The 14,445-nt window shown below is 39.8% G+C and overlaps 2 protein-coding genes across 2 annotated transcripts; one reads left to right on the forward strand and one right to left on the reverse strand.

The window, feature by feature from the left end:
- Window positions 1-2,789: 2,789 nt before the first annotated feature.
- Window positions 2,790-4,013, reverse strand: LOC133876118 (uncharacterized). Its single transcript, XM_062314402.1, has one exon. The coding sequence runs from the start codon at window positions 4,011-4,013 to the stop codon at window positions 2,790-2,792; it is 1,224 nt and encodes a 407-aa protein (XP_062170386.1).
- A 1,512-nt stretch (window positions 4,014-5,525) lies between these two features.
- LOC133876119 (uncharacterized) lies at window positions 5,526-6,626 on the forward strand. Its single transcript, XM_062314403.1, has one exon. The coding sequence runs from the start codon at window positions 5,526-5,528 to the stop codon at window positions 6,624-6,626; it is 1,101 nt and encodes a 366-aa protein (XP_062170387.1).
- Window positions 6,627-14,445: the final 7,819 nt, after the last annotated feature.

Here is a 14,445-nt window from a genome sequence, read left to right on the forward strand (position 1 = left end):
CTGATGAGGCTCCCAGCATTGATTTTTTACATGACTTCTTTGGGACGAGACCACAACGCGAGGACAAGTCCCACTCCCATATCAACATCGGTGCTTTTGCTCCTATGCACCGATTTTTAGCAAAAATTGTGGTAACAAACATTTGGCCTCATGCTCGTCGGAGTGAGCTAACTCTCAAGAAGGCCACCCTTCTTTATGCCATCATGATGCGGACTCCTTTTTGCTTGTGCAAGCACATCTTGCACACTTTGCTCGAGATTTGAGATGAGAAGAAAATGAGTCTGTCTTTTGGGTGTTTGATCACTGAAATCTGCCTTCAGGTCGTGACAGATATTTTAGACTCGGAGCCCCGCCACGGATCCCAGATCCTCTTGGCATTCAGACTCTCATGAAGTGTAATGCTCAGTTGCGGCATGAGGCTCAAGGCCTTGTTCCTCAGCCTCCACCAGATCTCCCCACAGCAACTGCATCATCATCTTCACAGGTTGTGCCTCCCTCCTTCGACATTGAAGCTGCTTTTGCACAGCTCATGACTTCCATGTCAGTTCTTCAGCAGGAAGTCAATCTTATAGGTGAGCGTGTCGAGCAGAGCCAGATCGACATCAGAGAGTGTCTAAAATATCATCATCCCAAGCCAAATGATGATGATGATTGAGTTTTATTTATGTTATGTTCAGTCTTGTTTTGGTTTTTGAACAATTTTACATTTGTGCTTACTCTTTGGTGTAATTATTAAACACTTATGGTTTTAATTAATACTCTGTTTACCCTTTGTCTTTTTGTGACAAAAATGGGGAGTATTATTTTTTTTTTTGGTATTTATTATTTTTTTTTTTTTGTTTTTTTGGTATTTAGACCGGGAATGTATTTCCAAACCGGTCAAGTGTTTTTGTCCCAGAATGGCCAAATGGGGAGTTTGTTAGTATTTTTATTGGCTACATTCTGGATAAAACAAAAACAAAAACACTTGATGTAATGGTTGCGTTTCAACAGGATGGTTGGTTTTCAATTCAAAATCTTCATGTTTTCAGACAATGATCAAATCAAAAACAATAACTGATCAAAAGCTTTTAAAAGATATCCATGAAGAGTCTTTGCAAAATCCAAGACAAAACAGCCAGTTCCTCTGCAACCATCTGGATGAGCCTTTGAAGGCGTCCGGACGCCCCGCAGTGTCTTACAGATAAACATTGAAGATGTCCGGACGTCAAAGCAACACCGTTCGGACGCCAGGTCAATCAGTATTCAACAAGGAATTGGATTTCAGAAGTCGACACTGTTTGGGAAGTCTCTGCAAGCCTTCTAGACGACGTGGCAACACGACCGGACGATGTCCAGTTTTTTAGAATATTCCAGAGTTCTGTTCGAACACGGAAAGGATTTTAGCGAAGACCGTCCGGACGCTCGGTCAAGCTGTCTGGACGTGAACCCGATAAAGATAGAATTACACTATTTCTGAAAGGATATCGCACAAAATCGTCCGGAAGTGGCTAACTTCCGTCAAGACGCTCGCCAGCCAGAGTCCGAATCTCAGCAGTTTTTGAGGTCTCCTTAAGCCTATAAATACGGGGCTCTAGGCTAGTGTTTTGTACAGAATTCGACAGTGAATTCCATAGTGCTTTGAGAGGATGTTTAGGGAAAATCGAAGATCCGCTAGCTCTCAAGCCGTTGTCGGTGTGTGCTTAGTTGTTCGTGTGAAGTCTATCTTAGGGGTCGGCCCTAAGGTAAAGGCATCCATCAAAAACCCCTTCAGGTGGAAGATCTAGTTGGGAAACGTTCGTGTTGGGTTACACGTCAGAGTTAAAGGTATGACTACTGCATAAGGGTATGTGAGTACGAGTGTCTTGTAACTAGCTTTGTTTTTGGATAGTGAATTTCCTGGGTTTGGCTACCCATGAGTAGTTTTTCTCTTCACAGAGTTTCCACTTCGTAACAAATATCTTGTCTTATTTAAATTTCACAATTAAGATATTTGTTTGCACACAAACACACACACTTGGTTAAATTAGAAGTCAATAATTATTTTCATGGACCATAGGATATGTCGTCCGGACGGTTGATCTGATGCACGCAATTTCGATATATGAAGCTCGCGCGTCTAGACCATGAAGACCGTCGTCCGAACGTCTGAATTTTGAAAGCGCGACTTGTCTTATGGATGAGCGCGTCCGGACGGGAATCCACATCGTTCGAGCGGTTGCAGCTGTCTTCCCATATCTGTGTTTTGGAAAGAAATCCCATAGTTGATCGAACACTGAGTGGCGTCCGGACGTGCTGCTAAAATGTCCGGAATGATGCAAGCTGGAACACGTCTGGAAAATCACATTCCAGGATATGTGTCGTAGATCGAACACAGGTGGCAATCCTATCACAACTTCAGCAAACACATCTGGATAATCACATGCCACTGGAATATCTTCCAACTTACGCACCACTTCTGGTTTCGCCGTCACATAAGCTAAGAACGCTGATGCTCCTTGTCGTATATTCCTTGTAGCTTGTATTGCGGAAAGTAGCGGTGGAGTAGCTCGCGTACAAGATCCATTGAATTTAAATCTTTCAACACTTGGCAATTGCAAAACGACTACCTTCTCTCTACAATTTATACTCACATAATACTTTGATAACCAATCCATGCCTAGGATTACATCATATCCTAGAAATTTAAACACTAATAGATTGATGGGTAGGTTTATTCCTTTAATATTGATTGGACAGTTCTCTACCATTTTATCGCATACGACTTTCTTTCCTTCAGGGGTTTCAACCGTAAGATTTTGTACTAAAGATCATGTGCTAACATGACGTAATTTAATGTATGCTTCGGAAATGAATGAATGTATAGCTCCTGAATCAAGAAGAGTACACGCAAGGATACCAAACAAAAAGATGGTACCTGTCACAACACCGTTATCACATCCTTCTTCTTCTTCGTCTATCTCAACCGGAGTTAAAGTATATACCCTTGCTTGGGCGAGTCGCCTTGGTGGGAAGTTGTTTCCTGGGGGTCGGGATCCTCCTGAGGCATCCAGTGGACAATTTCTCTTGAAGTGACCAAGTTGACCATACCTAAAGCAGTTTGGTTCATTTGCCTTGCACTCTCCAGCATGCATCTTCCCGCACTTGTGGCATACAAGCGCTTGATTCCCTGCTGTAGGAGGGAAATTCCTCTTCTCAACCGGTCTATTTCCAATACTAAGTGCAGGTCTTTTGGATGGGCATGTCACCTGCGACGCTGCTTGCCTCTTTAGTTCGTAAGCGGCGAATGATTCGCGCATTCCTCTTTTAGCAACCGATACTATATTGACCAGTTTGACAAAGTTTCTGATCTCGTGACACATGACTATCTCCTTAATACAAGGATTAAGGCCATTTTCGAAACATTCCGCCTTTGATTCCTCATCGGGGATTAGGTTGAGGCCAAACCTTGCTAGTTCAATAAACCTAAAGGAATATTGCTTTACCGTCATAGGGCCTTGTACCAGATTCTGGAATTCAATGGCCCGCATCTTCCTTTGTGCCCTCAAAAAGAAGCATCCATTGAATTCTTCTACAAACCTATCCCAAGGGATAACAACCCTATGTCCCAACTCTATTCCTAAGAGTTCTTTCTTAGACTTCCACCATCTTGCAATTTCATCAGTTATCCTTAGTCCTGTGTACCTAACCTTTTGCTCGTCGGTACAGCCAAGTGTCTCATGCAATAGCTGGATATCTGTAATCCAGGCTTCAGCTACTAACGATCCCTGTGTTCCATCAAATAGACGAAATTGCTGGCTAGCAAAATCGCGCATAGAGCAACCTACCTGTTGAAATCGGCCGACAGGCTGTGGAATTCTTGCCACTACTTCGGCAAACTGCCTAGTAGTTTCGACCATAAATTGGGCTAAGGCTGAATTCACTCCATCATTAAATGGTGGAGGTAGAGGTGAAGGTGGAAATTCGTCATCACGGTTGCCATGACGATGGTTTTTGTAGTTTTCATTACGAACGGGGTAACGTCGAGGTGCCATAATTCTATATCGCATCAAGCATACTAAATAAAACTAACGCTTCTACAGTTCTAAAATTATTTATTTACTATTATACCCGACTCAACACTACATTCTTCAAACAAAATCTTTTACGTGGTTTGTAAAATCTTTTATTAAGAGTAGCTGTTGGTTATGCTCTAATTTCTAGGTGGGTCAACTCCAATGGTCACCTGAGCAAACTGCTCTGAAGTCCTAATATATAACTAATCATGTGACCTGTAGGATTCTAGTAAAAACAAGTAAAACTTTTAAGTGTGAGGCAAAGGACATGAACGGGTTTGAATACCTAAGAACGAGAGGTCTGAAGTAAGATGATCATAAAATACAAACTAAATGGTTACTACGATGCATATTCATACAACCTTTGCATTTGTATTATTTATGAACTATTATTAATCCGATAGTAACTTAGTTATGAAAATGGATGACTCACTTGTTTGTTTATGTAAATATGGTAATGTCATATTTGCATAGTTACTGATGCAGATCTGGAGAATGAATGCATTGACCCATATGCCAGTTTTGATGGTTTTTAAAACCATTATCGAACTATTATGTGCTAGTTTAGAAATTACTAGTTGCATTTATGTTTAAAAGTTACTTAAGTTTATCTTTGCATGTCATATGCACACTAGGTGCATCAAAATTAATGCCACAGACGGCACATAAGCATATAACATAAAACATGTCAAACATGACATCGTATTAGAGAATGGTAGGCTTATGAAGCTAATCAATATGTATCTATGTGATTAAATGTATTGTGAAGTATTTAAGTTAATTATTATTTTGGTGATTAACTTGATGCGATGATACAGAATTATGGCACCTCGACATTACCCCGCTCGTAATGAAAACTACGAAAACCATCGTCATAGCAACCATGATGACGAATTTCCACCTCCACCTCCACCATTTAATGATGGAGTGAATCCGGCTTTAGCCCAATTTATGGCCGAAACTACTAAGCAGTTTGCCGAAGTAGTGGCAAGAATTCCACAGCCTGTCGGCCGATTTGAACAAGTAGGTTGCTCTATGCACGATTTTGCTAGCCATCAATTTCGTCTATTTGATGGAACACAGGGACCGTTAGTAGCTGAAGCCTGGATTACGGATATCCAGCTATTGCATGAAACACTTGGCTGTACCGACGAGCAAAAGGTTAGGTACACAGGACTAAGGATAACTGATGAAGCTGCAAGATGGTGGAAGTCTAAGAAAGAACTCTTAGGAATAGAGTTGGGACATAGAGTCGTTATCCCTTGAGATAGGTTTGTCGAAGAATTCAATGGGCGCTTCTTTCCAAGGGCACAAAGGCAGATGTGGGCCATCGAATTCCAAAATTTGGTACAAGGCGCTATGACGGTAGAGCAATATTCCTTTAGGTTTATTGAACTAGCAAGGTTTGGCCTTAACCTAATCCCTAATGAGGAATCAAAGGCAGAACGTTTCGAAAATGGCCTTAATCCTCAAATTTAAAAAAAAAGAGTCATGTGTCACAAGATCAGAAACTTTGTCAAACTGGTCGATATAGCATCGGTTGTTGAAAGAGGAATGCGCGAATCATCCGCCGCTTACGAACTAAAGAGGCGAGCAGCGTCGCAGGTGACATGCCTATCCAAAAGACCTGCACTTAGTATTGGAAGTAGACCGGTTGAGAAGAGGAATTTCCCTCCTACAGCAGGGAATCAGGCGCTTGTATGCCACAAGTGCGGGAAGGTGCATGCTGGAGAGTGCAAGGCAAATGAACCAAACTGCTTCAGGTGTGGTCAATTTGGTCACTTCAAGAGAAATTGTCCACTGGATGCCTCAGGAGGATCCCGACCCCCAGGAAACAACTTCCCACCAAGGCGACTCGCCCAAGCAAGGGTATATACTTTAACTCCGGTTGAGATAGACGAAGAAGAAGAAGGAGGTGATAACGATGTTGTGACAGGTACCATCTTTTTGTTTGGTATCCTTGCGTGTACTCTTCTTGATTCAGGAGCTACACATTCATTCATTTCCGAAGCATACGATAAATTACGTCACATTAGCACACGATCTTTAGTACAAAATCTTACGGTTGAAACCCCTAAAGGAAAGAAAGTCGTATGCGATAAAATGGTAGAGAACTGTCCAATCAATATTAAAGGAAGGAACCTACCCATCAATCTATCAGTGTTTAAATCTCTAGGATATGATATAATCCTAGGCATGGACTGGTTATCAAAGTATTATGCGAGTATAAATTGTAAAGAGAAGGTAGTCGTTTTTCAATTGCCAGGTGTTGAAAGATTTAAATTCAACAAATCTTGTACGCGAGCTACTCCACCGCTACTTTCCACAATACAAGCTAAAAGGAATATACGACAAGGAGCATCAGCGTTCTTAACTTATGTGACGGCGAAACCAGAAGCGGAGCGTAAGTTGGAAGATATTCCAGTGGCATGTGATTATCCAGACGTGTTTGCTGAAGTTGTGATAGGATTGCCACCTGATCGTGAGATTGAGTTTACCATCGACTTGATTACGGGAACTCAACCCATTCACAAAGCACCTTATCGTATGGCACCCGCCGAATTGAAAGAGCTGAAGAAACAACTCCAATAACTTTTGGAGAGAGGATTCATACGCCCAAGCGTATCACCGTGGGGAGCACCGGTATTGTATGTCAAGAAGAAAGATGGGACTATGCGGCTATGCATAGACTACCAGGAGCTGAACCGCGTTACCATAAAGAATAAATATCCTCTACTAAGGATAGAAGACTTGTTCGACCAATTAAAAGAAGCCAAGGTATTTTCGAAAATCGACCTTCGATTGGGATACCATCAACTTAAGATAAAAGAAGAAGATGTGCAAAAGACGGCGATCCGAACGAGGTATGGTCATTAGAAATTCCGAGTCATGCCTTCTGAGGTGACTAACACAACGTCGGTATTTATGGATCTTATGAATCGTGTTTTCCATATGTACCTCGATTTGTTCGTAGTTGTGTTTATTGATGATATTTTAATTTACTCGACTAATCATCAAAAGCACGGGGAGGATTGAAAACAGTACTAAATGTTCTAAGGGAGAAGCAGTTATTTGCTATACTTAAGAAGATGACCTTTTAAGAACAGGTGAGACTAGAATTGTCATAACCAACGATGCAGAATTGAGAAAGGACATACTCAATTAAGCACATAAGACTAGGTACACTGTACATCCGGGAAGCACGAAAATGTACCAAGATTTGAAAAATGAATTTTGGTGGCAAGGAATGAAGCATGATATCGTAGAATATGTAGCGCAATGCCCCACTTGTCAACAAGTAAAGGCAGAACACCAAAGGCCAGCCGGTCCACTCCAACCTCTCAGTGCGCCAGAATGGAAATGGGATCAAATTGCAATGGACTTCATCGTAGGTTTGCCAAAAACACTCAATGGGCATGATGCTATTTGGATCGTTATTGACAGACTTACGAAAAGTGCTCATTTCATCCCTATCAAAGTCACCGACCCTATCCCAAAGTTGGCGGAATTATATATAAGAGAGATTGTCAGACTGCATGGAATACCTGCTTCTATTATATCGGACTGTGATGCACGATTCACCTCTCGTTTTTGGCAATGTTTGCAAGATGCAATGGGGACGAAGCTAACTCTTAGCACAGCATATCATCCACAAACCGATGGTCAATCAAAAAGAACCATTCAGATTTTAGAGGATATGCTGAGACTTTGCGTGCAAGACTTTAAAGGTAAATGGATTCAATATTTACCATTAGTTGAGTTTGCCTATAACAATAGTTTTCAGGCAACTATTGGAATGGCTCCATATAAAGCGCTCTATGGACGGAAATGCAGATCACCACTATATTAGGATGAAGTTGGGGAAAGACAGCTAGTAGGACCGGAGATAATCTAAGATACTAAAGACAAGATTACCCTAATTCAAAAGCGGATGCTGGCCGCACAAAGTCGCCAAAAGAGTTATGCTGATACACGACGATGCAAGCTAGAATTCGAAGTCGGTGATCAAGTATTCCTGAAGGTATCACCAATGAAGGGAGTCATGCGGTTCGGTAAAAAAGGAAAGCTAAGTCTGAGGTATGTCGGTCCCTTTTTAGTGATGAAGGTCGTAGGTCCGGTCGCCTATAGAGTCGAATTACCATCTCATGCTACGAAAATACGTCCATGACCCGTTACATGTGATAGACTTTGAACCTTTACAAGTTTAAGCAGATTTGAAATATGAAGAGAAGCCGGTGTAGATCTTAGATCGAAAAGTACAACAACTGAGGACAAAGACAATACCACTAGTAAAAGTTCTATGGCAGAGCCATGAAGTAGAAGAAGCTTCTTGGGAGTTAGAACAAGAGATAAGAAACAAATACCCGTATCTATTCCCGTGAATCGCTTTGAAGTAGGTATGTTTAATACTTTCGTGATTTATGACGCATTATTTATAATTAAATAACTTTTATTTACTATATAGTAGTAATTGTATTTAATATTGTTTGCAAGTAGTAACTGTGAAAACATACCGTAGTCAGTATGTCGAGCCCATAAAATAGATCATGGTACTATATAAAATCAAATACCCAGGTAAAGATAGTATGATTTGAAAAATATTATTTTTCTTACACCCTTTTTATTAAGGATAAATGAAATCAAGGATTATTTAGTAGGGCTTAAATCCGATTGTTAATGTCATAGAGTTAAAACAAAGTTGAAAACTCTGTACATCAAACAATGCCCCAAGATCAGCTAGAGAGAGGGTTACGTCAATCTTCCACAAAGCCGTATTACAATGACTTTGAAGATGATTAAGGTAAGTAACATCTCTGCTTGAAATTTTTCTTACTTAGTATAAACTCTTTTTGCGTAACATAGTTTACAAATTTCGGGGATGAAATTCCGATAAGGTGGGTAGGATAACACGCCTAGTAATTTTAAGCTCTTAAGAAATCATTGATATTGTTGAGGAGACAATATCCATAGATTTTTATAAGCAAACCTAAAGTTGTTTTGAAAACTTAAAAGATCAAAACCTAAAAGTAATATTTAAGCTTTAAACTTTGATTGAACCGAAAACAAGTCAAACAGACTCAAATTTAGTTGATTCAAAGACTGGTGTACTCACAATAGAAATATCTATCACATAGTAAAATTTTGTGAAAAGTCCACAGGTTTACTTTTTGGATTTATAGTTGACTACTTAGGCGCCAAGTGGCACTTTTGGTTGAACTTTGACCTCTAAATTTAGGCTTGATAAATATGTTTTTATGGCTTATAATTACTCAATATAGTTTATATATATATATATATATATATATATATATATATATATATATATATATATATATATATAGTTTATACTTGAATCCTGTGAAGTCAGAATTCAATTTAGTAACAGTTGACTTTTTTTATCCAAAATCGGTGCTTAAATGACCCAACTGTCTAATTAAACGAAAAACTGTCAAAGAAAAATATCTTCACGCTTCTAGAACATTTATGTATAAAAAACAAGAAGTATTAATGAAGGAAGAATATCACAAAGAGTAATCATGACAAGAAATAAAAAAAATCAATAAAGCAAGTGTGAACGCATAAAGTAGTTTAAAGATATTTTGGCTTAAAAGACAGAGACTTTGACTGGACCAGAACGGAGTTAAAATGAACTCGAAATGAGTCGAAAGAGAAAGTGTTAGTATTAAAGTATTCTATCTACCTTCAAAATTTCACGTCAATCGGAGTAAGTTTGACCATCGAAAAATTGCTCGGAGTAGGCTGCCCTCTAGTTGGACGATAATCCTAAAATTCAAGTAGATAAAAAAGTAAGGACTAATTTGCAAGAAATTATCTAATAAGTTAATTATTTTATTACATTTTGCACATTCTACCCCTTCTTGCCTTCTATAAATAAGCATGCAAGGGTCTTTGTTTTTCCACACGAATCATAGACAACTTCCATGAAAGCGTTTGCTTTGGTTTTCTCTCCATTTTTCTCTCCTTCTACCACATGACCACTTTGGTGTTCTTGAAGTTTATTTTTCTCTCCAAATTAGATTAGTAAGTAATTTTGATGCATGGAGTGACTTTTTAGATATTTATAAGAAAGCGTTTAATTCACTTCCGCTATACCGAGTCCAAAAACTCAAAAGATATAGTTTGAACGTGAAACTTTCAAAGGAATATCTTATGAATCACTTGACACATCTTCCTTATTATTTGATTTCATTACTTGTGTATTTATTATATAGCTCTCCATATAAATTGTTAAAATTCATGTTTTAGCATTATGTCAAGCGTTTCGATGCTTAACCATGAATCAAAGTAGTGATTTTAATTGATTTAATGACTTTTGTAAAATAGTGAATATATTCTTGTTAATATTTATCTATTTTATCATTTACCACATTACTACAGAGTTGGTTCTACCACCTGTATCTATTTTATCATTTATTGCATTCCTACAGAGTTGGTTCTACCACCTGTATCTATTTTATCATTTATTGCATTCCTACAGAGTTAGTTATACCACCTTATTACCCTATCATTTGCATCATAATATCATCCTGTTAGGATTCATGTTTAAGTGTTACGTCACCAAGAGCACTATGTTGTGTTTCAGTGCTTAAACATGAATCATTGTAGTATTTATATTCTCATGTTATTGTCTTGTTTTAGGCTTACAATTCTTGTGGATAATCATAATTGCTCTAAAATACTTATTAAAAGGGCTTTGACTGAAAGACTTATGTTTAAACATTATGTCACCACGTTTCGGTGTTTGAACATAAAGCTTAAATGTCAAAAGACTTATAAGTAATCACCTTTTAATATTGATGACTAAAAACGATGAATGAATAGATGTAAAAATAAACAACTTTAATATTGAAAAAATGACTGATGAATATATAATCTTCTTTGTATATATTTATTTATGACAGAAAATGAGCTAAGAAATTACACCAAGGAGAGTAAGTATGGATGTACTTACTGAGAAATGATTCTATGTTTCATTAGGATTGTGTGGTGTGTGTTCATTGCATGTGGTTGCTTATGCATTGCATGTTGTGTCCAATTAATATAACGGCTGATAAGATAGCCATCAACAAGCTGATGTAGTAGCAAGTGGAAGGAAAGCTAGTCAGTGGACCCAAGGGAGTCCGAAGTCCTAATATATAACTAATCCTGAAACCGGTAGGATTCCAGTAAAAATAGGTAAGACTTTAAGTGTGAGGCAAAGGACATAAACGGATTCAGATACCTAAGAACGAGAGGTCTGAAGTAAGATGAGCATAAAACACAAACTAAATGGTTACTACGATGCATATTCATACAACCTTTACATTTATATATGAACTGTTATTAATCTGATGGTAACTTAGTTATGAAAATGGATGACTCACTTGTTTGTCTATGTAAATATGATGACGTCATATTTGCATAGTTACTGATGCAGATCTGGAGAATGAAGGCATGGACCCATATACCAGTTTTGATAGTTTTTGAAACCATTATCGAACTATTATGTGCTAGTTTAGAAATTACTAGTTATATTTATATGTGTCTTGTTTTATGGCATGTAAATATTTATAACAATGTCATGTTTGGCATGTTTTATGTTATATGCTTATGTGTCGTCTATGGCACTAATTTTGATGCACCTAGTGTGCATATGGCATGTAAAGATAAACCTAAGTAACTTCTAATAAACTACAGAGGTATTTCAGTCAGCTCTAATGTGCTATGCTATCAATTTCTAAGACTATAGAAAAAAAAATATATTCCGCTGCGAGAGTTTATCTCTAATGTAGTAATGTCACGTGGAAACCGATGGTTTTTGCTTACGTATTTGCAAGCTCAATTTGGGGCGTTACACTTCTCGGAGAAGCTCTTCTTGGAGATTAAGATGGAGATTCTCTTCTATAGCTAAAGAAGAAGGGTCGGGTGTTGCACATTGTATGGAATTGATTTGCTCCAAAATATGCTTGATATTTCATTGAATATTACCAAAATGAAGAGTATTCCAGAGCTTTAGGGCAGCTTTGGTGGCTTTAAATTTTCTGCATAAGGAGAAAGCTACTGAACCATTGGGAGTGAATTGCCAGGCATCAGCTATAATAGTATGACTAGAAAGATCCCGAGTCCAAAATTCCTCAAACTTAAAAGGTTTAGGGAGAAGGGGGGGTACTTCCTAAGTAGATAGCACTATGGGATTATGATCCGAGGAGGAGGCAAGAAGATGGGAAACCTGGGCATTGGGGAAAAGAAGGATCCAATCCTTATTAGAGAAAGCCACGTTCAAGCCTTTTCTCGGAGATTTTCTTGCCCCTATCTTTTATTGTTCCAGGTGAAAGGATTGCCAGAAAATCCAAGTTCTATAAGACCGTTAGAATGAACAAAATCCAAGAAAATGTTGTGAGATGCAGATCCTAGACTTCATCTACCACCAGATTTCTCATCAGAAGATAGAATTGCATTAAGATCACCTATCAAAAGCCAAGGGCCCTGAAACCGATTGCTAGTACATTCAATATCTTCATAACAAATTACGATCATTCCATAAGGAAGGGGCATGGGCAAAGGTGGTCATCCAACGGGTAGAGACTGGATCTGAGTAAATCAGCATAGAAATTTGATGATTATTCTGAATCACAGGCTCGGCATTAGTACCAAGCTTACAAGCCACCACAAGGCCACCTTTAGAACCATAGGCAGGGACTTGAAACAGCAGAGGAAAACCCATGCGAGAAAAGGGTTTTGATCAGAGAACAAAGGAGACTTTGATTCACAAATGAAGATGATATCAAGAATATAGAGACGACAAAGGGCTCTGAGGGTACGAATTGTCGGGGCTTGGGCAAATCACCGACAATTCCAAGATAAAATTTTCACGTGATGGAGGGGAGCGTGTTAACGCTTGCCTCTACTTGTGAGTCTTGGGTAAAGGCCAGAGACTGGGAAGATTGCGGGGAAAAATCATAAATTAGCTTTATCCTAAGCCAAACACTCAGATCAGAGATTTCTAGCTTAATGGTAGATAGCATGATACAATCAATTCCAAGTTCTGCTTTCTTCTCCCTATTGATAATTGAGAATTTCACCTTAACGAAAACCAAATAATCGTTTATTTCCAAAGGGCAGAAAACTAACCTCGTAACTCAGCAGAGAAATCTTGACAGAGCCACACAAGAAACTCCAAATACATAGACGAAGACCAAATGGTTCGTGCTCATAGGGAATCACCGAATTTCTACAAATTACTTTTGGAAGCCGATAATCAAAGGGCAAAAACTTGACAAACATACACGTAGCAAGCCCACACAGAGACCGTTCAAGACGGAGATGAAGACCAGATGGTTCGTGCTCAGATGAAGCGCCAAAGCTCTATAGATCAGATTTGGAAACCGAAATGAACCAGAAGGATGTAGGGAAAATTGGGGTAAAGAACGAAAAACCTCACAAAAGAGATGGGTTTGCCTCACTAAGAGGTGGGTTTGCCTCACTAAGAGGTGGGTTTGCCTCACAAGGTGGAAGAGGGCTGTATAGGGCAGAAGAGGATCTCCGTGAGGAAGTGAGGAGAAAGCTTCTACAACCAACAGTTTGTAGTTTGTGTGAGAGAGCTTCTACGCATGCGCAACGCATCCGTCGCTCTTCAGTCTTTTTTCCAGCTGTCATTTTTTTTTTTAACAAAAAAACCAATCAAAACGCTGGTGTCTCACGTTCCATTTTCAAAATTTCCCCCATTTCTCTTTCTCAAATCTCCCCCTCTCCACTGTGCCCTCCCCCCCCTCCCCCGACTGGATCACCGACGCCCTTGCCGACACCGCTCGCTCTCTCTCGGAGTCCCTCGAAACCAGCAGACCGGCCCACCGGCTGGAAATTCAAATTCGAAGCCCTTGCCAACGAACGCCAACGCCGCTCGCTCTCCCATCCGACACCCAGCTCTCTCTCCGTCGGACCCAACACAGACCGGCCGCCCAGGTCTGACGCCGACATCGCTCTTACTGTCGAACCCAGCAGACCGGCCCGGATCTCCGACGTTGCCCAGATCGACCGGGTTTCTGGACGACACACCAGCCTCGGACCCAGCTCTCTGACAAACCAGGAGCGGCGACCACTGTATTCTCTCTCTACGGTATCTCTCTCTCTCTCTCTTGATAAGCCAATCGTTTTAGCTTCCCCCTCCCTCACCGACAGTGTTTCAGCTTCTTTCCACCGTTCCCCTCCCACACCGCCGACCAGCAATGCCTACCGCCACCCACTACCTAGCCGCTGACCAGCTTCCCCTTTCCTAACCGCCGGATTTCAAAACTGTCTTGATATCTGACGAAACCCATCTCATTCTCCCCAAATTTTTTTCAGCCCATCCCTCTCCTCCCTCCGCCGCAGCCCACAAGGATTCATGTGGAGAAAAAATTGGGATGGTCAA

This window comes from Alnus glutinosa, chromosome 8 (assembly GCF_958979055.1).
Source record: "Alnus glutinosa chromosome 8, dhAlnGlut1.1, whole genome shotgun sequence".
NCBI classification, from domain to species: Eukaryota; Viridiplantae; Streptophyta; class Magnoliopsida; order Fagales; family Betulaceae; genus Alnus; species Alnus glutinosa.

Bases quoted from the DNA above. Each gene is read 5' to 3' on its own strand.
- LOC133876118 (XM_062314402.1), bottom strand. From the start codon at position 4,013: ATGGCACCTCGACGTTACCCCGTTCGTAATGAAAACTACAAAAACCAT.
- LOC133876119 (XM_062314403.1), top strand. From the start codon at position 5,526: ATGTGTCACAAGATCAGAAACTTTGTCAAACTGGTCGATATAGCATCG.